Raw genomic sequence first — 23,994 nt, 5'->3', positions numbered from 1 at the left:
GTGCCTGCTGTGATAGGGTGTATGGTGTTGTTCTGAAAGCCAGGCACTGTGCTACAAACAATGATCTGTTTGAGGTTTAGTGGTTGTTTAAAGGTGAGAAATTGGAGAGTGGGGAAGGTCTTGGCAAGGTACTCATCCTCATTGATAATATGTTGCAGGCTGTGAAGAACATGGCGTGGTTTTTCAGCACCCAAGATATACTGGACAACAAAGGGTACTTTATTGGTTGCAGCCCGTGTCCCTCTCCTGAGGAGGTCATTATGATTTCTTGCTGTGGCATGTTGGAACTGGCATTGATGAGTTGAGCGTCGTACCCTTTCTCATGAGAACATGCTTGAGTACTTCCAAGTGTCTGTTATGTTCCTCCTCATCTGAACAGACCTTATGTATAGGGCTTGTCCATAGGGTATGGCTGTTTTAATGTTGCTGGTGGAAGCTAGAGAAGTGTAGCATCGTGAGGTTATCTGTGGGTTTGCGGTAGAGTGAGGTGCTGAGGTACTCATCCTTGATAGAGATGCATGTGTCCAAGAATGTGACAGATACTAAAGAGTAGTCCATGGCGAGTTTGATGGTGGGATGAAACTTGTTGTTATTGCTGTGTAGTTGTTTTCAGTGACTCACCATGAGTCCAGAGGAAGAAAATGTCATTGATATATCTGGTGTATAGTATTGGTTGGAGGTCCTGTGCAGAGAAGAAGTCTTTTGAATGAAAATGTTGGCATACTGGAGTATGAATTTGGTCTCCATGGCTGATCCGCGTGTCTGGATGAAGAACTGGTTGTCAAAGGTAAAAACATTATGGTCGAGAATGAAGGGGATGTAGAGAATGATGGACTCATCCATCATATAACACAGTCAGCTAAGGGAATATAACACAGTCAGCTAAGTTTCTGGTACCGAGACTGGCACTAGTGTAATGAGGGGTATGTCAGGTTCCAAGTGATTGACGGTGATCAGGGACTCTCTAATCAGGAGCACAAATAGATATTTCTGCAGCTGACAGTGTGACATCTGAACCATGTGTTACCTCCTTGTGCCAGGGTCAGGGAAGTTTCAGAAAAGGTCCAGAATATTCCCAAAGGGAAGAGCGACCAGCAGGAGGTCTTTGCACATATTGGTACCAAAAGCATAGGAAGAGAAAGGACAAGGTTCTGAACAGAGAGTGTAGGAAATTTGGCAGGTAAAAATGAAACTAGGCCCTTGAAGTTAGTAATATCTGGATTACTCCGTGTTACATGCTAGTAAGATTAGGGATAGGAGGATAGAGTAGATGAATGCATGGCTGAGGAGCTAATCCATGGGATTTTTGGATCACATTTTTGGATCATTGGGATTCTTCTGTGTTAGAAGTAACCTGTTTAAGAAAGACAGGTTGCACATGAATTGGAAGGGGAACAGTATACTGGTGGGGAGTTTTGCTAGTGCTACTTGGGATAAAGAGAAAAAAAGATAAATCTGAGGCTGGTAAGATCGAGAAGAAGAACAAGTCAAGTAATGAAGGCAGGTAAGAGCAGAGCAGAGAATGAGGCAAGACTGATTTAATTAAATTGTATTTATTTCAATGCTGGATGCCTGACAGATAAGGCAGATGAACTCAGGGCGTGGTTGAGAAAATGGGATATCATAACTATTACAGAAACATGGCTTAGGGAAGGGCAGGACTGGCAGCTGAATATTCCAAGATATAGACACTACAGAAAGGATAGAAAAGGAGGCAAGAGAAGTGGGGGCGTGGAGTTTTTGGTTGGGGATAACATTACGGCTGTACTGAGGGTGGATATTCCTTGGAGATCATTCAGTGAAGTTATTCGGGTGGAACTGAGAAATAAGAAAGAGGTGATCACCTTATTGGGATTGTACTCTCGACTCCCAATAGCCAGTGGGAAATTGAGAAACAGATTTGTAAGGACATCTCAGGTATCTATTAGAATGATAGGGTTGTAATTTTAACTTTCCAACACAGACTGGGATTGATGTTAAGGGTTTGGATGGAGAGGAATTTAAGAGTGTACAAGAATATTTTCTTGTTCAGTAGGTAGATGTACCTACTTGAGAAGGAGCAAAACTTGAACTTCTCTAGTGTCAGAGAAACTAGCCCAATAAGCAGAGATCATACAAGCCAGATCAGGTGAAATTGACAAGCTGTTCATTACAAACAATATGGCTGGAAGAGAAATTGACTAGGCTGACACAGAACTGACAGTCTTTACAGTTAGACCAAGGGTTCTCTTCCCTGAGCAGAGAATCAAGCCAGTTTTTGCATTTATTTCAATGTTGGATGCCTGACAGGTAAAGCAGATGAACTTAGGGCATGGTTGAAAAAATGGGATATCATAACTATTACAGAAACGTGGCTCAGGGAAGGGCAGGATTGGCAGCAGAATGTTCCAAGATATACACACTACAGAAAGGAATATTGTACAATGATGCTAATTGAAAATAGGGAAAATACAATGGTCTTGATAATCAAGTAATCCAGTTACAATGGTGGTAATTGCAAAGCAGTTATCAGAGGAATGTCCTGAACGTGGTTACTATATGGCATCCTGGCAGCATCAATCAGTCTTTAATGGGATCAGGAGATTCCAGCTCTCTTTAAGGGTAGGTGAAAATGTCCCTTTCCTTGGCAGTAAGATGTTTCCATTGTTTCTCTCCTGTGAGCAAGGTATTCTGGTGCCGCTGTCTGACCTGTCCCTTGTGTGGCTTTGGTATCATAGGAGCGTGAGACTGCCCTGAGGGCTTTGAGATAGTGGTGTTGATCGGGTTCAGAAAGCTTATTAATAGTTTGTCTTGGGGAGTGTATTCTCTGCAAGTGACTATGGTCATGTCTGGTTTCTTTTGCCAGCCTGTTTGGTCAAAGCTGAGGCATTCTGGATGTTTCTTGTAACGTTTGGACAGGGTTGGTTTCCTGTGTTCCTTGTGGCCATTCTGTGTGGGTAGGCAGGGTGGCAGATTTTTTCCCACATCTAGGGAAATAAAGGACAAGTGACTGAGGTGTCACTTTGGGACCAATGATCATAGTTCTATTAATTTTAAGATAGTTATGGAAAAGGATAGACCTGATCTATAAAAAGTTAATGCTCTGAATTGAAATAAGGCCAATTTTGATGGTAGTAAGCAAGACGTTTCACACGTTGACTGGGAGAGGCTATTGAAAATGAGATGTCTTTAAAATTGAGATAACGAGAGTCCATAGGCAGGTGTGTAACTGTTAGTGTGAAAGGCAAGATTGGTATGTGTAGGGAATGCTGGATGACCAGAAAAATTGAGATTTTAGTCAAGAATAGGAAGGAAGCATTTGTCAGGTACATACAGCACAAATTGAGTGAATCCCAAGAAGAGAATAAAGTAGGAGTATAGTTAAGAGGGAAATCATGAGGACAAATAAGAGACATGAGTTAGCTTTGGCAAATAGAGTTAAGGGGAATTCAAACCGATTCTTCAAATACATCAAGGGCAAAAGAGTAATCGGGAAATAACAGGGCCCCTTAAAAGATCAGTAAGGCTGTCTGTGCGGAACTGCAGGAGATAGTTGAGATACTAAATGAGTCTTTCACATCTGTATTTACAGTGGATAAGGATATGGAAGCTAGAGAGCTTGGAGAAACAAATAGAAATAACTTTGAAGTTGTCCATTATTACAGAGGAGGTGGTGCTGGATGTGTTAAAATGCATAAAGGTAGATAAGTCATTGGGACTCGATTAGGAGTATCTGAGAATTTTGTGGGAAGCTAGAGAAGTGATTGTGAGGTCCCTTGCTGAGATATTTCTATCATTAATAGCCATAAGTGATGTGCCAGAAGTGGAGGGTGGGTACTTGGAGCCATTATTTAAGAAAGGTCATAAGGAAAAGCAAGGTAACTATAGGCTGGTGAACCTGATGTCGATGATGGGGAATTTGTTGCAGTGAATTTTGATGGACAAGATTTATATGTATTTGGAAAAGCAAGGACTGATTAGAGATAGTCAACATGGCTTTGTGTGTGGGAAACTGTATCTCACTAACTTGATGGAATCTTTTGAAGAAGCTACAAGAAGACTAATGAAGGCAGAATGGTGGATGTTTGACAAGGTTCTGCATGGTAGACTGGTTAGCAAGGTTAGATCACATGGAATCCAGGGAGAGCTAGCCATTTGGATACAAAATTGCCTGGAAGATAGGAGGGTGGTGATGGAGGGTTGGTTTTTGGACTGGAGGTGTATAACCAGCAGTGTGTCGCAAGGATCAGTGCTGGGTTCACTACTTTGTCATTTATATAAATGATGTGGATGTGAATATAGGAGGAATGGCTAGTAAGTTTGCAGATGATATTAAAATTGGTGGGTGATGGAGAAGATTATCTCAGAGTACAAGATGGGCTGAGGAGTAGCAGATGGAGTTTAATTTAGATAAATGTGAGACGTTGCATTTTGGTAAGACAAATCAGGGCAGAACTTGTACACATAATGTTAGAGGCGTGGGTGTGTTGCTGAACAAAGAGACCTTGGGTTGCAGGTTTATAGTTCCTTGAAGATGGAGTCGCGGGTAGACAGGGTGGAGAAGAAGTTAGGCATGCTTGCTTTTATTGGTCAGGGTATTGAGTATCTGAGATGGGATACTCGGATTGGAATTGCATTGGGATGTTTCAAATGTTTTATTGACAGTGTGATAGTATCTTAGCAACTGTGGCAGTCACACGTTAAGAGCCACTGTTACTTTCCTACCTGCCTCATATAAAAAATATTTTTTGTTGACGGCTCCAGGTAAAAGGTGAAAATAAAGTTGTACTTGGTTCAAGAAGATATTTGGACTGTTCTCTCATTTAGAGAGAGAGAGAGAGAGAGAGAGAAAACAGGTAGTGATTTAACCTGAGGGTCACCATGCTTGAAGTGAGGGGAAAGATTGAGTCCTTCATCGTTACCTCAACTGGTGCAAGAATTGAACCTGTGCTGTTGTCATCATTCTATACCACGAACCAGCTGCTCAGCTAACTGACCCCAAGCAGCTCTGCTTCAACCAGTACTCTCAGTAGCAAATATGATTACAACCATGGCTATCATATGTTTTAGAAGTCATCAAGTTAAGGATATTTCCTTCCCAATGATTCGATCGTTCCATCACTTTCTGTGCAGAATTTCTCTGGTCGTTAGACAGATTGAATAGGCAAAATACCGTCTTGAACCTGATTTTAAATTTGGAATTCATTTTATGATATACACAGGACAGATTTCATAGGATTAGCTGTCTCAGTTGATAGTACAGAATTGCTTCTTGAACCAGAATTAAAGAGAAGGCAAGTTCTTTATCACTTTTTCCTATTATCAGATAATTGTCACTTGCCTGTGATAAATATTCTCAAAACAATTGTCACTTATTTCAGGAAAATTACTGTTGCATTTGAGAAATAACATTTAGGTTCCTGATGTGGCACATTCCCTGTTAGCAGAATGTTGACAATTATCAATTTGATAACTTGCCTCATTAATAACTAACACCCTACATTTATTGATTCACACACTGTTTTGAAAGTGTTTGGCAAGCTGCTTTTGGCTTTGAATAAAGAAACAAAGCCAGTCAGGTTTTTAAAAGGAAAAATCTTCAAAGCAAGAAACTGTAATGTAGAAGATGAGTTGCATCGATTGAATTTATCGAGTTGAACTAGATCTGCCTTTACGGCAAAATGAAACAACTTATTAGTTTGCATCAAAATGTGTCCCACCAAGTGTTTGTTCAGTCTACCTTGAAAGTAATAATGCATTGATTGATCTCAATATTTCTTTTGGTGAAGCAGCAAGGGGACAAAAACTGTAAAATCAATACTAACAACCAAAAGACGGTGTTTTACATTAGAAATGTAATACAAAGCAATGGTAAATGTTGTCTGCTGGCCTTGACTGTTGACAATGAATATTGGAAATTCATAGCAAGATGTTCTGACCACTAATAGTCTAACATCACAGCTAAATTTCTAATTTGGAGTAAAAATTGGCACTGAAGTATTTTGTGCATTTCCATCAAAGCCAGCAATATTCTAACATAAAGACGATTAAAGTATGCAAATTAATCTATGAAATAGCATCATTTGAAACACTGATAGAAATTGTGATGAGTACATAAATCTGCTGATAAGAGAACCAATTGATAGTTGTTTTAAAATTCAAAAAACAGCATAAGTAGGGAATGCCATTTTAAACCTCTTAAAAGATTGCATCTAGTCTGACTACATAAAAACATGATTGACAATTTCATGATCTGAGATAAACATATTTTGATAAACATATTTTATTCTTTTCCTGCCAGTATTATTGTTCACTGCCTTTGCTGTTTGCATGTTTGGATGGTATAGCTTCCTGCCACTTGTGATTAAGATCAGCAACGCCACCTCAGTCAATCTTGCGATCCTAACTGCAGACCTCTACAGCATCTTCTTTGGGATTTTCTTATTCCACTACAAGGTGAGCAACCCTTCAAGAAAAATTGAATTAGTAAATGGGAGCATATTCTAATTTTATTTCATTTTGTATGTAACACATTCTTCTGATTATTTAAGGGCTATTTACTTTACTTTTCATATGAACTGGACTTTCCTATAAAACCGCTCGGGGAGAACGGGAATAGCAGCTTCTGCAATAGTGAGATACAGCAGGGACGGCAGCTTTGTAAGGAGTTAGAGAGAGTATGAAGGCAGTAACTTCTCAAACAGTGCTAGAAAGCAAGGACAGCAGCTTCATAAAAGACGAGAGAGCACAGGGAAAGCAGCTCCTGAAACAGCACAAAAGTACAGAGATAGCAGTTTCTGAACAGTGTTAGAGCATGGGAACAGCAGGTTCTGGAAAAGTGGAGGAGAAAGCAGTGTTTGCAGCTTCATTAACAACTGAAAAGAATCTGAGGATAGCAGCTTCTGAAACATTGTTAGAGAGAGAGGAGACTGCAGCTTCAAAGGACTGTGGGAAAGAGCAAAGACAGCAGCTTCATAAAGAGCGGGAGTGAATGAGGATAATAGCTTTTTAAAGAGCAGGAAAGAGACAGGACAATAACTTTTGAAATAGTATGAGAGTGGGGAAAGCAGCTCTTGAAACATGAGAAAAGAACAGTATGAGAGAGCCTGGGCGCGATATCTTTATAAAGAACAGGACAGAGTGGAGACAGCAACATTAAAAGCAGCCCTGTAGAGAGTGGAGCAGGCAGCTTCATATAGAAAAGAATGGACCTGCATGAGGAAGGCAAGAGATCAAAACTGGCAACAGAGATTTCCTCCCAACTTGTTTTTAACTTGTGAAGCTGAGTATGACAGCACAGGAAAACGGGTCGGTGATTGATGGGTTTTTGTGCCCAGGGTTAAGGATATCTCTTCTGGGTTGGTGTGGAACTTGGAGTGGGAGAGGAAAGATCCAGTTGTTATGGTCTACATAGATAACAATGACATTGGAGAACTAGGAAAGAAGTTCTAATGATGGATTATGAGAGGCTCTGGGCTAATTTAAAAAGCAGAAACACAATCTCAGAATTGCTACTTGATCCACAGGCAAATCGCCGTGAGGTAAATAAGATTAGGGAGGTAACTGCATGGCTCATGGATTAGTGTAAGAGAAATGGTTTCTGATTCCAATTCATTGGGGATTGGCACCGATACTGGGGAAAGAAAGAGCTGTTCTGTTGGGACAGGCTCTACTTATACCAGACTGGCATCAATGTCCTGATGATGCATATAACTAGAGCTGTAGGTAGGGTCTTTAAAATTAATGGAGAGGTTCAACTGAAGGGAATTTTTTAAAAAATCAAAATGAAAAATGAAAGCAGAAGTGGAAGATAGTAAAAAGGCAAATGATAATCAAAGTGTGAGGAAGGGTAGAGAATTTATGCAGAAATTAAAATCCGTGAAATAAAGGTAAGAAGTCAAGGTTCTTTATCTGAATGCACAAAGCATTTGTAACATGATGGCTGAATTGATGGCACAAATAGAAGTAAATGAATATGACTTATTAGATATTATGGAGATGTAGTTGCAGGGTGAACAAGACTGGGAAGTCAATATTCAAGGATACTTGATGCTCCACAAGAAATTTAAAAAGGATGTCCTCAAGGGTAGTAATATCTACAAGCTAGTGAGGGCAGGAATAGGAGGATAGAGCAGATGAATGCATGGCTGAGAAGCTGGTGTATGGGAGAAGGCTTCACATTTTTGGATCATTGGAATATATTTTGGGGTAGAAGTGACCTGGACAAGAAGGACGGATTGCACTTAAATTGGAAGGGGACTAATATACTGGCAGGGAAATTTGATAGAACTGCTCGGGAGGATTTAAACTAGTAAGGTTGGGGGGTGGGACCCAGGGAGATAGTGAGGAAAACATTCGATCTGAGACGAGTACAGTTTTGAACAGAAGTGAGTCAAACAGTCAGGGTAGGTAGGGACAAGGTAGGACTAATAAATTAAACTGCATTTATTTCAATGCAAGGGGCCTAACAGGGAAGGCAGATGAACTCAGGGCATGGTTAGGAACATGGGACTGGGATATCATAGCAATTACAGAAAAGTGGCTCAGGGATGGGCACAACTGGCAGCTTAATGTCCCAGGATACAAATGCTACAGGAAGGATAGAAAGGGAGGCAAGAGAGGAGGGCGAGTGGCCTTTTTGATAAGGGATAGCATTACAGCTGTGCTGAAGGAGGATATTCCCGGAAATACATCCAGGGAAGTTATCTGGGTGGAACTGAGAAATAAGAAAGGGATGATCACCTTATTGGGATTGTATTATAGACCCCCTAATCGTCAGAGGGAAATTGAGAAACAAACTTGTAAGGAGATCTCAGCTATCTGTAAGAATAATAGGGTGGTTATGGTAGGAGATTTTAACTTTCCAAACATCAACTGGGACTGCCATAGTGTTAAAGATTTAGATGGAGAGGAATTTGTTAAGTGCGTACAAGACAATTTTCTGATTCAGTATGTGGATGTACCTACGAGAGAAGGTGCAAAACTTGACCTACTCTTGGGAAATAAGGGAGGCTGGTGACTGAGGAGTCAGTGGGGGAGCACTTTGGGGCCAGCGACCATAATTCAATTCATTTTGGAATAATGATGGAAAAGAATAGACCAGATCTAAAAATTGAAGTTCTAAATTGGAGAAAGGCCAATTTTGACAGTATTAGGCAAGAACTTTCGAAAGCTGATTGGAGGCAGGTGTTCACAGGTAAAATGATGGCTGGAAAATAGGAAGCCTTCAGAAATGAGATAACAAGAATCCAGAGAAAATGTATTCCTGTCAGGGTGAAAGGGAAGGCTGGTAGGTATAGAGAATTCTGGATGTCTAAAGAAATTGATGGTTTGGTTAAGAAAAAAGGAAGCATATGTTAGGTATCGACAGGATAGATCGAAAGAATCCTTAGAGTATAAAGGAAGTAGGAGTATACTTAAGAGGGAAATCAGGAGGGCAAAAAGGGGACATGAGATAGCTTTGGCAAATAGAATTAAGGAGAATCCAAATGGGTTTTTATAAATATAGTAAGGACAAAAGGGTAACTAGGGAGAGAATAGGTCCCCTCAAAGGCGGCCTTTGTGTGGAGCCACAGAAAATGGGGGAGACACTAAATGAATATTTTGCATCAGTATTTACTGTGGAAAAGTGTATGGAAGATATAGACTAGGGAAATAGATGGTGACATCTTGCAAAATGTCCAGATTACAGAGGAGGAAGTGCTGGATGTCTTGAAACAGTTAAAGGTGGATAAATCCCCACGACCTGATCAGGTGTACCCGAGAACTCTGTAGGGAAGCTAGAGAAGTGATTGCTGGGCCTCTTGCTGAGATATTTGTATCACCGATAGTCACAGGTGAGGCGCTGGAACACTGGAGGTTGGCGAACGTGGTGCCACTGTTTAAGAAAGGTGGTAAAGACAAGCCAGTGAACTATACACCAGTGAGCCTGATGTCGGTGGTGGGCAAGCTGTTGGAGGGAATCCTGAGGGACAGGATGTACGTGTATTTGGAAAGGCAAGGACTGATTCGGGATAGTCAACATGGCTTTGCGCATGGGAAATCATGTCTCACAAACTTGATTGAGGTTTTTGAAGAAGTAACAAAGAAGGTTGAGGGCAGAGCGTACATGTGATCTATATGGACTTCAGTAAGGCATTCGACAAGGTTCCCCATGGGAGATTGGTTAGCAAGGTTAGATCTCATGGAATACAGGGAGAACTAGCCATTTGGATACAGAACTGGCTCAAAGGTAGAAGACAGTGGTGTTGGAGGGTTGTTTTTCAGACTGGAGGCCTGTGACCAGTGGAGAGCCACAAGGATCGGTGCTGGGCCCTCTACTTTTTGTCATTTACGTAAATGATTTGGATGCAAGCATAAGAGGTACAGTAAGTAAGTTTGCAGATGACACCAAATTTGGAGTGTAGTGGACAGCGAGGAAGATTACCTCAGATTACAACAGGATCTTGACCAGATGGGCCAATGGGCTGAGAAGTGGCAGATGGAGTTTAATTCAGATAAATGCATGGTGCTGCATTTTGGGAAAGCAAATCTTAGCAGGATTTATGCACTTAATGGTAAGGTCTTAGGGAGTGTTGCTGAACAAAGAGACCTTGGAGTGCAGGTTCATAGCTCCTTGAAAGTGGAGTCACAGGTAGATAGGATAGTGACGAAGGCGTTTGGTATGCTTTCCTTTATCGGTCAGAGTATTGCGTACAGGAGTTGGGAGGTCATGTTGCGGCTGTACAGTACATTAGTTAGGCCACTGTTGGAATATTGCGTGCAATTCTGGTCTCCATCCTATCGGAAAAATGTTGTGAAACTTGAAAGGGTTCAGAAAAGATGTACAAGGATGTTACCAGAGTTGGAGGATTTGAGCTATAGGGAGAGGCTGAACAGGCTGGGGCTGTTTTCCTTGGAGCATCGGAGGCTGAGGGGTGACCTTAGAGGTTTACAAAATTGAGGGGCATGGATAGGATTAATAGACAGTCTCTTCACTGGTGTCTGGGAGTCCAGAACTAGAGGGCATAGGTTTAGGGTGAGAGGGGAAAGAGACCTAAGGGGCAACGTTTTCACGCAGAGGGTGGTACGTGTATGGAATGAGCTGCCAGAGGATGTAGTGGAGGCTGGTACAATTGTAGCATTTAAGAGGCATTTGGATGAGTATATGAATAGAAAGGGTTTGGAGGGGTATGTGCCGGGAGCTGGCAGATGGGACTAGATTGGGTTGGGATATCTGGTTGGCATGGACAGGTTGGACCGAAGGGTTTGTTTCCATACTTTACATCTCTATGACTCTATGTTAATGAAAGAAAGCTTCAGTGCAGTGATGAATAGTGACAAAGATACAATAGATCATGATATGGAATCAATTTAGGTTAAAATCCTGGAATCCCCTCATAATGGCATGTGGGTCTAGCCTAGCGCACATGGACTGCAGTTATTTTAAGAAGGCAGCTCACCATCACCTTCTCAAGGGCAACAAGGGATGGGTAATAAATGCTGGCCCAGCCAATGACACACATGTCCCATGAGCAAATAAAAAAAAGAATTGTGGAAAGGGAAAGAAGTCACATGTTGGAGTCATCTATAGGCCCCCAAAGAGTTGCTTCATTGTTGGATAAATCAAGAAATAATGAAAGTGTGTAAGAAGGGCATACAACTGTCATGGATGCTCTTAATATGCTATTGACTGACAAATCAGATGGCAAGGATGACATGGAAGTAAGATTTGTAGAATGTATCAGGGATTGTTTCTTAGAGCTGCACATAGTAAACTTACTCAGGAATAGGTTGTTTAGATCAAGCAGTGTGTAATGAAGTTGGATTAATAAGAGATTGCATAATTAAGGATAATTTAGGAGGTAGAACATGGTAGAATTTCAAATTCAGTTTAAGGGAGAACAACTAGGGTCTCAAACCATTGTCTTCAACTTGAACAGTTGACAGGTATGAAGAAAATGTTTTGAAGTTGGTTGTAAAAATAGACTGAGGAATAAGTCGGTGGATGAAAGAGAGTCACTAAAGTAAGTATTGGACCCTTGGAAGACATGACTTGGGAATTAATAACTAGGAACAGAAAAATGACAGATAGCTCAAAGAAATATCTTGCTTCATTCTTCAAACTGGAGGATATTACAAACATCCTAAAGATAGCAGTTAAGTAAGATGCTAATGGGAGAGAAGGCCTTAAGATGCTAATGGGACCAAAGGCAAACAGATTGTTCGGCATTCATGTCTACTGGTGATTCAAGGCACTAACTAAACAAGTGCGGTTTCAGATTAAAACCTTATGCCTCATGAACACACGAAGGACTTTAAACTGAGAGGAGCTGACAAAGATGGATTCACTTTTGTTCTTATCCAGTGAAGGAAAATGTGGCAGTGTTGGACTTAACTCAACTAGAAAACATTAGCTGTTGGCCTTAGACTTTTTTGGAACATTTTAGGTTGGAACTTTGCTTGGCTCCCAACATGAGCATCTACATCAGAGGTGTCTGGGTGATGTTCCGTTAAGTGAATGAGAGTTTTATTAGTGGTAAATATCAAGATTAAAGCTTTGATCCAAAACCTCAACGTTGGACCATCTTGAACAGAAACTGTGAAATTTGTGTTTCTGGACAACATGATCAAAAGCTGTATGTAGATGATGAAATTGTTGAATCCTTTGTTACAGCTTTGAAGTACATCGGTAATGATTGCCCAGTCAAGTGACAACCTGTTCATGTTTAACAAGAAAAGATAGCTTTTGACCAGCAGTGGAGGTTGTAAGTATAATCCAGTCAGATCATTTTGAAGTTGAGGCTGGATCCTTTGAGAATCAGGATTGCTGAAGAGTAGGTTTGGAACGAATCAGACATTGCTTTCAAGTGAGCTAATGGCTTCTCAGAGTTTGAGTTACGGCTTGTTCATTTTAGCTTCACCCTTAGAAAGTCGATATGACTAATAAGCTGAAAAATGCAGTTTCCAAAACCTTGTTATTTTTGTGAAAAGAATTTTTCAATGTCTACGTCCATATATGCTGGTTCCAATGGTTAAGTTTTGACATAAAGAAGATGTTCTCTTCATGAGTACATGAGCTGTTATGATTTAATAATTGCTATCACTGTAGAATGACAAAGTTCAGAAACAAAGTAAGAGGAGTTGGAATTATAGCATAGTGTAACTGTTTTCATTTACAATTAAAATGAGGTTCAGTTTCACAGTAATCTCTCCAAAACATCAGTATCTACATCATATCGTGTATTAAAAACCAAACTGTTCTGCGAAGCACGCCCACATAATATGCAGACTTTCAGCACTACAGGGCAATAAAAGTGATGAAATGTTATGTATGCCTGCTGCTTAGACTAGAATAAACCCTTGTCCTGTCACATTCGGCCTAACACTTTGGCTGTATCTGCAATGAACTATATGCATAGCTTCTTTCAAGCTATCAACTTCTGAGGAACTCCATCAGCATCCTTCAAATTCTATCAGTTTTCATTAACTTTCTAAATTTGCATATCAGTGATATCAAACCTAACTTGTGTCAGCGTGGACACTTATTCAAATGTATTTTGACCAAGAAACTCTAATGGTATTCAGGCAACATTCTCCTATACAATATTGAAGAAAGGTCATTACCACCGTCATATGGTTCAATAATTTTTAACTGTTCCTCAAATATCTTGAAGCATGAAGGAGTGCTTTTAATTGATTTACAGAAGGACAGCCAGTATGGTAGAAATAAACAGCCAACCTCATTTCTAAGTATGGGTTAATCAATGTATTGTGCAATTTTATCATACCGTATCCTATGCTTCATATTAAAAGCCAAAATATGATTAGTACTTTAGAAAATAATTTTTTCTACCTATGGTCTCACCTTCATGGAATTGTGTACTTAAACCATAGATCTCTGTTCTACATCATTTTCATAATTGTATTCCCAATACTCAACTATAAACCATCTGTGTATACTGAGAACAAAACTGGCCCTTTACTGACCCTTCCAACCCTCCTCCAAATACACATCCACCTTAACTTGCCTATTTTTTTCTTGTCTGTCAACCAACATTTCTGTTAGATCACGGACCTGAGTTTTTCTTGTGAGAGCGCTTTGAAAGCTAAAATATAGACATCTTTCATTTATCCAATCAGGGTGCTCTTCAAAAGACTATTGCATATATAGAGTCTGACTGAGGTCACACCTGGAGAAGTGTGTGTGGGTTTGGTCTCCTTGCCCATAGAAAGACAGACTTGGCATAGAGACAGTATAATGAAGGTTCTCCAAACAAATTTCTGGAATAAGGCTATTGTCCTTTGAAGAAGGCAGAAATAGTCTGGGTCTACATTCTCTGGAGACTAGCAGAATCACCACAGCCACAGGTCATCACTGCAGGAGTTTCTCAGGACAGTGTCCTAGGCCCAACCATCTACAGCTGTTTTATCAGTGACCATTCCTCCCACCATAATGTGGGAAGTGAAAATGTTCAGTGATAATAGCATCATGTTCTGTCTCATTTGTGGGTCCTCCAATACTGAAACAGTCCATGGCCATATTGCTGTAAGACCTGGATAGCATTCATATCATTGATACTGTCTAGAACAAAGCAGCATGTTTGACTGGCACCACATCTACAAACATCTACTCACTCTCCTACCAGTCCTCAGTGTATTATCCACAAGATGCACTACAATAACAGCACCAAGAATCCTTAGGCAATATCTTTGAAACCCATGACTTTTACCACCTTGAAGGAGGTGGGCAGCAGATGATTGGGAACAACAGCATTTGCAAGTTTCTTCCAAGGCACATACATTCTGATGGAACTAACTTGCTGATCCTTCAGTGCCACTGTGTTAAAATCCTGGACTTCCTTCCTAACAGCACTGTGAATGATCCTGCACCACAAGGAATGCAGCAGTTCAAGAAGGCAGCTCACTACCACATTCTCAAGGACAACCAGATGCCAACAATGGGTTGAAAGATGCAAAGTCACCTTTTTGTTTCTTCTGGTAACTGGTTATTTTTTGGGTGGCACATAAATAAATGCTGGCTTAGGCAGTGACACCTATATCTCATGATACAAATAAAAGAAGAGATAGGATCTCACTCAAACATACACAATTTTTACAGGGATTGACAGGGTATATGCAGGAAAGGTGTTCCTCCTGACCAGGGGAGTCTAGAACCATGAGACACAGCCTCAGAATAAGGGACAACCTTTTAGGATTGAGATGAGGATGAATTTCCTTACTCAGAAGTGGTGAATCTTTGGAATTTTTCACTCAGAGGGCTGTGAAGGCTCAGTCATTGCATGTTCAAGATAGAAATTGATGGCTTTTTGCATATTAAAACAGGGAAATGGGGATAGTGCAGAAAAATGGTGTTGCAATCAAAGATCTCATTGAATGGTGGTGTAAACTTACAGGCTGAATGCCTTGCCTCTGCTTCTATTTCATATGTTCTTAATTATCAAACAAGATTTCGCTTCAACAAATCTGCTGGCTGTCCTTGAATTAAAACTTGTATTTAACATTTCTCACCAATTTTAACTCAATTTGTAGATCCTAAGGAAGTCAGTTAATAGTTAATAGACTTGTGGTTGATAGTAACTTGATTTATTCTTCTCTCCAGTTTTGAACAAAACTCTTGAGAAGAAGCTAAAAGCATAAATCCAAATCAAACTTAAATCAGTGAATTTCCATTTTCAGTACTCTGGGAATTCATTTCATCAGCCACTATTAAATTGCAGTTTACTAACAATAATTCTTCACTTCAGACCACTTGAATTTCACTCTCCAAAGTTTTGCATAAATTGGCATTACCTGAATGCGATTCTAATCCTGGGATAGAAAGTCTTTATTTAGTCATCACAAGCTGTCTCTTTCTCATGTGTACAGTGGCTCAGTAGGCTAGCACTGCTACCTCACAATACCAAGGACCTGGGCTTGATTCCACTCTCAGGTGACTGTCTATGTGGAGTTTGCACATTCTCCTGTGTTTGTGTGGTTTCCTTCAGGTGCTCTGATTTCCTCCCATAGTCCAAAATTTACAGGTTAGGATTGGCCATGGGAATTGTTAAATTGCAGGGATAGGGTAAATGTGGACTTGATGAATCAATGGCCTGTACCCACATTGAAGGGATTCTAGGATTGCCATTGATGGGTCCTTTGTCGTTATTGAGAGAACAATGGACAAGACTAAACAAATGTAGAGAACTACTGGAGGAAATGAAAATAAATATGACAAAAATGGTATTTCTTTTTGATACTTCATAACTTGATTAGTAACATTGAAGTCCATGCACATGACTTCCTTTGAAAATTAACTTTTTGTTCATTTGCGAACTCTGAATGAAGAAATAACTGAAGATTCAATAATTCATGATGTTGCAACATCATTATGTGGCATAATTGCAATCAGTATTCTGTGTTCATAAGTCAACCTAACTGATGCACCCACAGTTTTTGATCATATTGCATTTAATTTATCTTTAGATTTTATTGTTAGAAGATCATATAGTTGTTCTAAGGTGCTTGGCATAGTATCGACAATTAAAGATTACATCCCCAGTAACAGATCTCAGGCTGTTTTCTCGGTTAGATAATTACAGAATGGTGCAAAGGTTGGTGTCTCCCAGTAGCAGTGTGTAGGAGGATGCCATGGAAACCAAAAGAAAAATATCAAGTCACTACTGCGATTAACATCAACCTCCTACTGTGATCTAATACACCACTTTATATCAACCAGTCAACTAATATGAAAGGTTACCATTAAAATTCTTCCCTGTTTTTTTAAGATAACTATTAAAGGTTAATTCTTGAATCTGTTCTCAGCTGTGTCTATTTGTGGATGGAATGCATTGCACAATAGTTACCATAGTTACATATTTAATTAATCATTCTTATGCTTCTACATTAAAAAGAAACTATCTGAAAAGTATCATAGACTGCAAACTGCTAATAGACATTTCTGAATTTCAGACTTGAGAGGTGGGTTTTTATGTAGAGAAGGTCTTATCTCATACAGCTTACAATATCTGAAATTCTGTTTCTGAATTCTGTATCTCATGTGCTCAGTTTTATTTTAGTTATAATTTCATTTTGGTCAAACTAATACAACTGAAAAATTAGCAAGCTTGAGGACTGAGAACAATTTAGAATTCAGCAGAGGGCCATGACGTGAAAAAAGTATAAGAGTAAATTTTAAGACACATAAAAGTGGACAGTAAGAGCTTCTATAACGCTATCAAAACAAAAAAAAATTAGTGAGGACGAATGTAGACCTTTTTAGTGTCTGAAATCGAAGAATTGATAATGGAGAACAAGGAAATGACAGAACATTTATGTAATTACTTTTGTCCTGTCTTCACAATTGAAATCACAAATAATTTACCAAAAGTGCTAAGAAAGGAAGGATCTTTTGGCTAGGAGGCACTTAAGGAAATTAGAGTCATAGAGTTATGGAGGTATACAGCATGGAAACAGACCCTTTGGTCCAACTCATCCATGCCGACCAGATATCCCATTTGCCAGCACTTGGCCCATATCTCTTCAAACCCTTTCTATTCATATACCAATGCCTTTTAAATGTTGTAATTGTATTAGCCTCCACCACTTTCCTCGGGCAGCTCTTTCCATGCATGCACCACTGTCTGCATGAAAAAGTTGCCCCTTAGGTTCCTTTTAAATCTTTCCCCTCTCACCTTAAACCTATGCTCTTCAGTTTGGACATCCCACTCTGGGGAAAAAGACTTTGGTTATTCACCCTATGCCCCTCATGATTTTACAAACCTTTATTAAGTCACTCTTCAGCCTTCAACACACCAGAGAATATAGCCCAGCCTATTTAGCCTCTCCTTATAACTCAAGCCTTCAACCCTGGCAATATGCTTGTAAATCTTTTTGAACCCTTTCAAGTTTCATAACATCCTATCTCTAGCAGGAGGATCAGAATTGAATGCAGTAACCCAAAAGTGGCCTAAAAATTAGAATTCATAAAAAAAAAGTGCTGGAGAAATTAATGGGACTTAACAACTGATAAATCTCCAGGGTTTGATAATCTACATGTTGGAGTATTAAAAGAGTGCTCATGGAAATTAAGGCCACGTTGTCTGTCATCTTCCAAAATTCTGCAGATTCTGGAATTGTCCCAGCAGACTGAAGGGTGGAAAATGTGATCTCACTGTTTAAAAAGAAGGCAAAGAAAAAATGGTGAATTAAAGACTGGTTACTCCAACATCACTGATATGCAAAATGCTGGACAACATTATAAAAAATGTGATTAAAAAATCCGCTTGGAAAATACCAAAGAAATTACACAAAGTCAATGTGGATTATGAAAGAGAAATGGTGTTTGATAAATCTATTGGAATGTTTTGAAGAAGTAACTAATACAATAGGTGAGGGTGAACTAGTGATGTGATCAAGTCCCACAAAATAGGTTATTGTGCCAAATTGAAGCACATGATTGACAATATATTGGCATGGACTAAGAATTTTTTCGCGGAGAGTGGGAATAAGTGGGTAACTTTCAGAATGCAAAGCAATAACAATTGGGGTATCACAAATTAGATTGGATTTCAGATATTCGCAATTGATATCAATTATTTGGATAAGTTAATCAAGTGTAATATTTCCAAGTTTGCTTATGACACAAAACTACAGGAGTGTGAGTGATGAGAAGAAGATAATCTATTTCAAACTTTGCAGATGCCGCTATTGAACTGGGATGTACAAAGTTAAAAATCACACAACACTAGGTTATAGTCCAACAGGTTTAATTGGAAGCACTAGTTTTCGTAGCACTGCTCCTTCATCAGGTGGTTGAATATAAGATCATAAGACACAAAATTTATAGCAAAAGTTTACAATGTGATGTAATTGAAATTATATATTGAAAAAGATCTGGATTGTTTGTTAAGTCTCTCATCTTTTACAATGAACATGTTGGTTTCAGTTCTTTCATATGTAAATCCCAGAACTTTTTAAAAGTTACATTCTCAAGTGAACTTTAGCAATTGATGTCATGTTGGCCCAGATAATGCATTTAAGGTGTGAGGTGCCCTGTGTGAAGCTGTCTGTGCCACAATGTTCAGATTGATTCTAATCTTAAAAACCAGATTTACAAAATCTTACATGGATTCAGGCAGTTTTTGAGCAAAATAAAATTTAATTCTGCAAGTACAAATTCACCTCACAAACTTGTGTGTGTGTGTGTGTGTATGTATGGGGAGGTGGGGGTGGGGCGGGGGCATTATGAGTGTCTGTGAGAGAGTGTGTGTGTACGTGTGTGAGTGTGAGTGAGAGCTTGTGTATAAGAGAGGGTCTGCATGAGTAGGGGTGTGTGTGTGTGGTCACCTGTAGAGTGACATGAACCCAAGGTCCTGGTTGAGACCATCCCGCTGGCTATGGAACTTGGCTATCAGCCTCTGTTTGGGCACTTTGCTTTGTTGCCTGTCCCGAAGTCTGCCTTGGATGAGGGTCACCTGTTGGTCCAAAGTTGAACATGCCGGACTGCTGAAGTGTTCTCCAACTGGAAGGGAACACTTCTGGGTGTTGATTGTTGTGCGGTGTCCATTCATCCATTGCCGTAGCCTCTACTTGGTACCATACCTCAGAGCATCCTTGCCTGCACTGTATGAAATAGACAACGTTGGCTGAGTCACACGAGTACCTGCCACATCACGGCGGGAGGTGCCCCCATGTGTAATGGTGGTATCTGTGTTGACACTCTGACACATCTGGCAGCGTCTACCGTGACAATGTTGTATGGAGTGTCCTGAGAGCCGGGTAGTTTGCTACAAACCATGATCTGTTTGAGGTTTAGTGGTTGTTTAAAGGCAAGAAGTGCACACCAAGAACAAAAAACTGGACAAACCAGGCATCACCACCAACAGTAGCCAAGCCCACACTGGCACCACAGTTGAAAACGTTATCACCGCAGGGAAGTCGATCATCAACTTATCAAACCACACTCTTCAACCAGAAGAATTCATAGCAGGGGTCTCAATTTCTGTCCCACCACCAAAATGGACCCCATCAGTCTTGCAGCAGACTTGGATGAATTCATCAGACGAAAGAGACTCTGGGAATTCTTTCAAGGCACTAGCAGTGATCCCAGTGAACCCACTAAGGAACTGGAACAGTCATCACAGGGATCCGTGGAGGACAGATCAAAAAAGGAGTCAATTTGGAAACCACCGGAGGGCCGCTGCCCTGGGCTTACCATACATGCTTAACCGTCAGGAAATATATAAATGCCAGATTCATCAGCCGCACCCACAAGATGAAGCAGGACATCACCCGATCACAACGCAATGCCGTCCATGCTCTCAAAACCAATCACAACATTGTCATCAAACCAGCAGATAAAGGAGGAGCCATCTTCATTCAGAATAGAACAGATTACTGCAAGGAAGTGTACCGACAACTAAACAACCAAGAACACTACAGGCAAGCAAACACATTGATCAGAACTTTGAATCCAGTCCTTCAGAGTTCTCTACGCACCCTCATCCCACGTACTTTTCTCAAACGTGACTTCTACTGCTTTCCGAAGATACACAAAGCCAACACATCAGGATGTCCCATCGTATCAGGAAATGGGACCCTGTCTGGGAACCTTTTGGCTATGTCAAAGGCTCTTGAAACCCATTGTACAGGGGACCCCTAGCTTCTGTCATGACACTACAGATTTCTTACAGACACTCAGCACCTACGGACTAGTCGATCCGGGAACATTTCTCATCATAATGTATGTTTCAGCACTCTACAACAGCATCTCCCACAATGACAACATTGCGGCAACAGCCTCAACATCAACAACTGCCAATCTCCAAGCACAGTCCTACAACTCATCCGTTTTATCCTCGACCACAACATTTTCATCTTTGACAGCCAGTTCTTCATCCAGACACATGGAACAGCCATAGGGACCAATTTTTCACCCCAATATGCCAACATGTTCATGCACAGATTTGAACAAGATTTCTTCTCTACACAGGACCTCCAACCAACACTATACACCAGGTACATTGACAACATTTTCTTCCTCTGGACCCATGGCCAGAATTGCTGAAAAAACATATCAACAAGTTTCATTCCACCATCAAACTCACCATGGTCTATTCTCTCCTATTTGTCTCATTCTTGGACACATGTATCTCCATCAAGAATGGGCACCTCAGCACTTTCCTCAACTGAAAACCCACGGATAACCTCATGATGCTACACTTCTCCAGCTTCCACCTGAAACATATCAAAACAGCCATCCCCAAGGGACAAGCCCTACACACATAGAGGATCTGTTCAGTTGAGGAGGAACGTGATGGGTACCTGGAAGTACTCAAGGTTGCCCTCATAAGAACAGGGTACGATGCTCAACTCATCGACTGTCAGTTCTGATGTGCCACAGCAAGAAACCGTAATGACCTCCTCAGGAGACAGACATGTGCTGCAACCAACAGAGTACCTTTCGTTGTCCAGTACTCCCCAGGAGATGAAAAACTACTCCATGTTCTTCGCAGCCTGCAACACATTATCAATGAGGATGAACACCTTCTCCACACCTCCACTTCTCGCCTTAAATAACCACCAAACCTCAAACAGATTCATAGCAAACTGCCCAGCTTTCAGGACAACTCCATACAACCTTGTCATGGTAGATGCTGCAAGACGTGTCAGAATGTCGACACGGATACCACCATTATGCATGGGGACACCTCCCACCATGTACGTGGCAGGTACTCATGCGACTCAGCCAACATTGTCTATCTCATATGCTGCAGGGAAGGATGGCCTGAGGCATGATACATTGGTGAGACCGAGCAGAGGCTACAGCAATGGATGAATGGACACTGCACAACAATCAACAGACAGGAGTGTTCCTTCCTAGCCAGAGGACATTTGACCTTGGACCATCGAGCGACCGTCCTCCAAAGCAGACTTTGGGACAGGTTACAACGCAGATACTGATAACCAAGTTCAGTACCCCTGGGAATGGCCTCAACCAGGACCTTGGGTTCATGTCACTCTACAGGTGACCCCACTGCACTACACACACACACACACACACACACACTGAATGGCAGAGTGGGCTCAAGACACTGAATGGCTGACTCCTTTCCTTATTTGTTTCAATGCTTCTGTGTGCTGTTAAGTAGAAACCTTGAAGTTGAAACATTTCATATTGTTGCTAAACTCCCCAAATATATGATTTACTTAAATTGAATTAATATGTAAAGATTGAAAAGCCTCAGAATAGTTGAATTTTTAATTCTTTTCTTCATTAGTTTTCAGTACTGTATGTCCTGGCATTTGCGATCATTATGGTTGGATTTGTTCTTTACAACACCACTCCATCACACGTTGCCGAGGTCCAGATTCAACATCAAACTGCAGCCAGTGGATTTGATGACTCTGTTCGTGTAAATTACATCAATACCCAAGAACCTACTATTCGTTTTACCTCCACAGACCACCCTGTGGTTACAGTTGTGCAACTGTAAAGATCTTTTCGCACTGCTGGTCGTGTTTTTAAATGCATTTATTCTGTTTCTTTACACGGAGATACAATTAAAGTTCCTTAAGAGTAAACAAGCGTCCCTTTTTTAAAATAAACATAAGGCAACTATATTTTATATTGTGCAAACAGTTACAGTACAGAACCAACAATCATGTTCAGATTCAAAAATAGTACCTTTGCTCACATCAGTCTTTCTATGTAAATATGACTGTTTACTGGCTTAGTCGGAGAAACATTTTTGTCTTGTTCAGGCATTGGTTGAGTTTAGACAGATGCAGATGTTATGACTGCCTAATGTTTTTCAGGGTTTCAATTGGCAGGATGGGCTAAGGGTCAGTCAAAAAGTGGGGGAGGGCTAATTGGATGAGCTGTGCATCCCAGAGACCATTTTGAATAGTTCAAGATTAAAAATAAAAATATATAACTGAAAGAGTGTCTACCTTAATTCTGCTGCCTCCACCATTGGTCCTGAGCCCTGAACATGATTCCTGCACCTCCATTCTTCCTCTACCACCACGCCACCCGCGCCAAACCTACCAACTTAGGAGTCGCCACTCTTCAGACACCATCTCTTTGCTGCCAATGCTGCCATTGATGCCGGATCCCGTGCTAAACCCACACTTGCCCTATAACCAGGGGTCCCCAACTCCACTGCCATCAAGGGGGGAGGGTTCAGAGCCTGGTAAGGATGAGGGAAAGCTGGAAGGAGAGTCCAGAATCTGGGATGGTGGGGAGGTGTGGCAGGGGAGGTTTCTAAACATGATAGAGCATAGTGGACATGAAGCAGAAGGAGAGGGAGGATTCCAGGCCTTGGAGGTTTGGGAGTTTGGGGGAATGGGGTCGGGATGTCAAGCTTTCTTGGGTAATAGCAACCTGGACTACAGTAACTCCTACCAGCAACCAAATGAGCTCCCTGTGATTCTGAATGGCAAGCTGCAGATAACATGGTTGCTATAATTTATGCCCATGGGAATTGGGCAAAGCTATTATTCTGTTAAGTAGACAAGAAATGGAAATACAGGCGAAAATATGTCACTTGAACAATGTCAACTTTGAATAAATATGGTATAATAAAAATGTACCAATCTTTCTCTACCAAAAGCAGTTCCTCTAGGGGGCACCATCACATTAGTTTAGATGCATATGGTCTGTACAACCTTGAGAAGCAACAGTGCATAAAATATGCAAACTATACTGTTCTTTCTTCATTCTATTTAGCATACTGTATAGCTCCAACAATATTCTAAAACCATTCATTTTCATGTTTTTTGAATATTCACTTTGCTTTTCAAAACTTGAACCAAATTGCAGGAAACATTTGCATTCTAAAGAACAGGAAAAACATTAGTGCATTTAAAATGATATACTTTTCTTTCTTATGATGCTTTTGAAGTTATCAAAATAAGGATTGTCAGTAACATGGACAATTTTATGCAAATAGCTTGTTATAATGTTCATAAATCTTCATACTTTCCATGAAATATAAAAATAATCAAGAATCTTCTTGCTGAGCTCTTTGCAAA

At 40.5% G+C, this 23,994-nt stretch overlaps 1 protein-coding gene across 1 annotated transcript in view; it reads left to right on the top strand.

The window, feature by feature from the left end:
* The window catches only part of LOC132816940 (solute carrier family 35 member F2-like), a 65,091-nt gene extending 42,637 nt beyond the window's left edge, over window positions 1-22,454 (top strand). The window contains exons 7-9 of the mRNA XM_060826965.1: window positions 6,281-6,435; window positions 6,531-6,656; window positions 22,239-22,454. Of these exons, the coding sequence (XP_060682948.1) occupies window positions 6,281-6,435; window positions 6,531-6,656; window positions 22,239-22,454 (497 nt within the window). The remainder of the gene's footprint in view (window positions 1-6,280; window positions 6,436-6,530; window positions 6,657-22,238) is intronic.
* The last annotated feature ends 1,540 nt before the right edge of the window (window positions 22,455-23,994 follow it).

Source organism: Hemiscyllium ocellatum, chromosome 6 (assembly GCF_020745735.1).
Source record: "Hemiscyllium ocellatum isolate sHemOce1 chromosome 6, sHemOce1.pat.X.cur, whole genome shotgun sequence".
NCBI lineage: Eukaryota > Metazoa > Chordata > Chondrichthyes > Orectolobiformes > Hemiscylliidae > Hemiscyllium > Hemiscyllium ocellatum.
The sequence above is the reverse complement of the archived record's forward strand: the minus strand, read 5'-3'. Positions and strand labels throughout refer to the sequence as shown.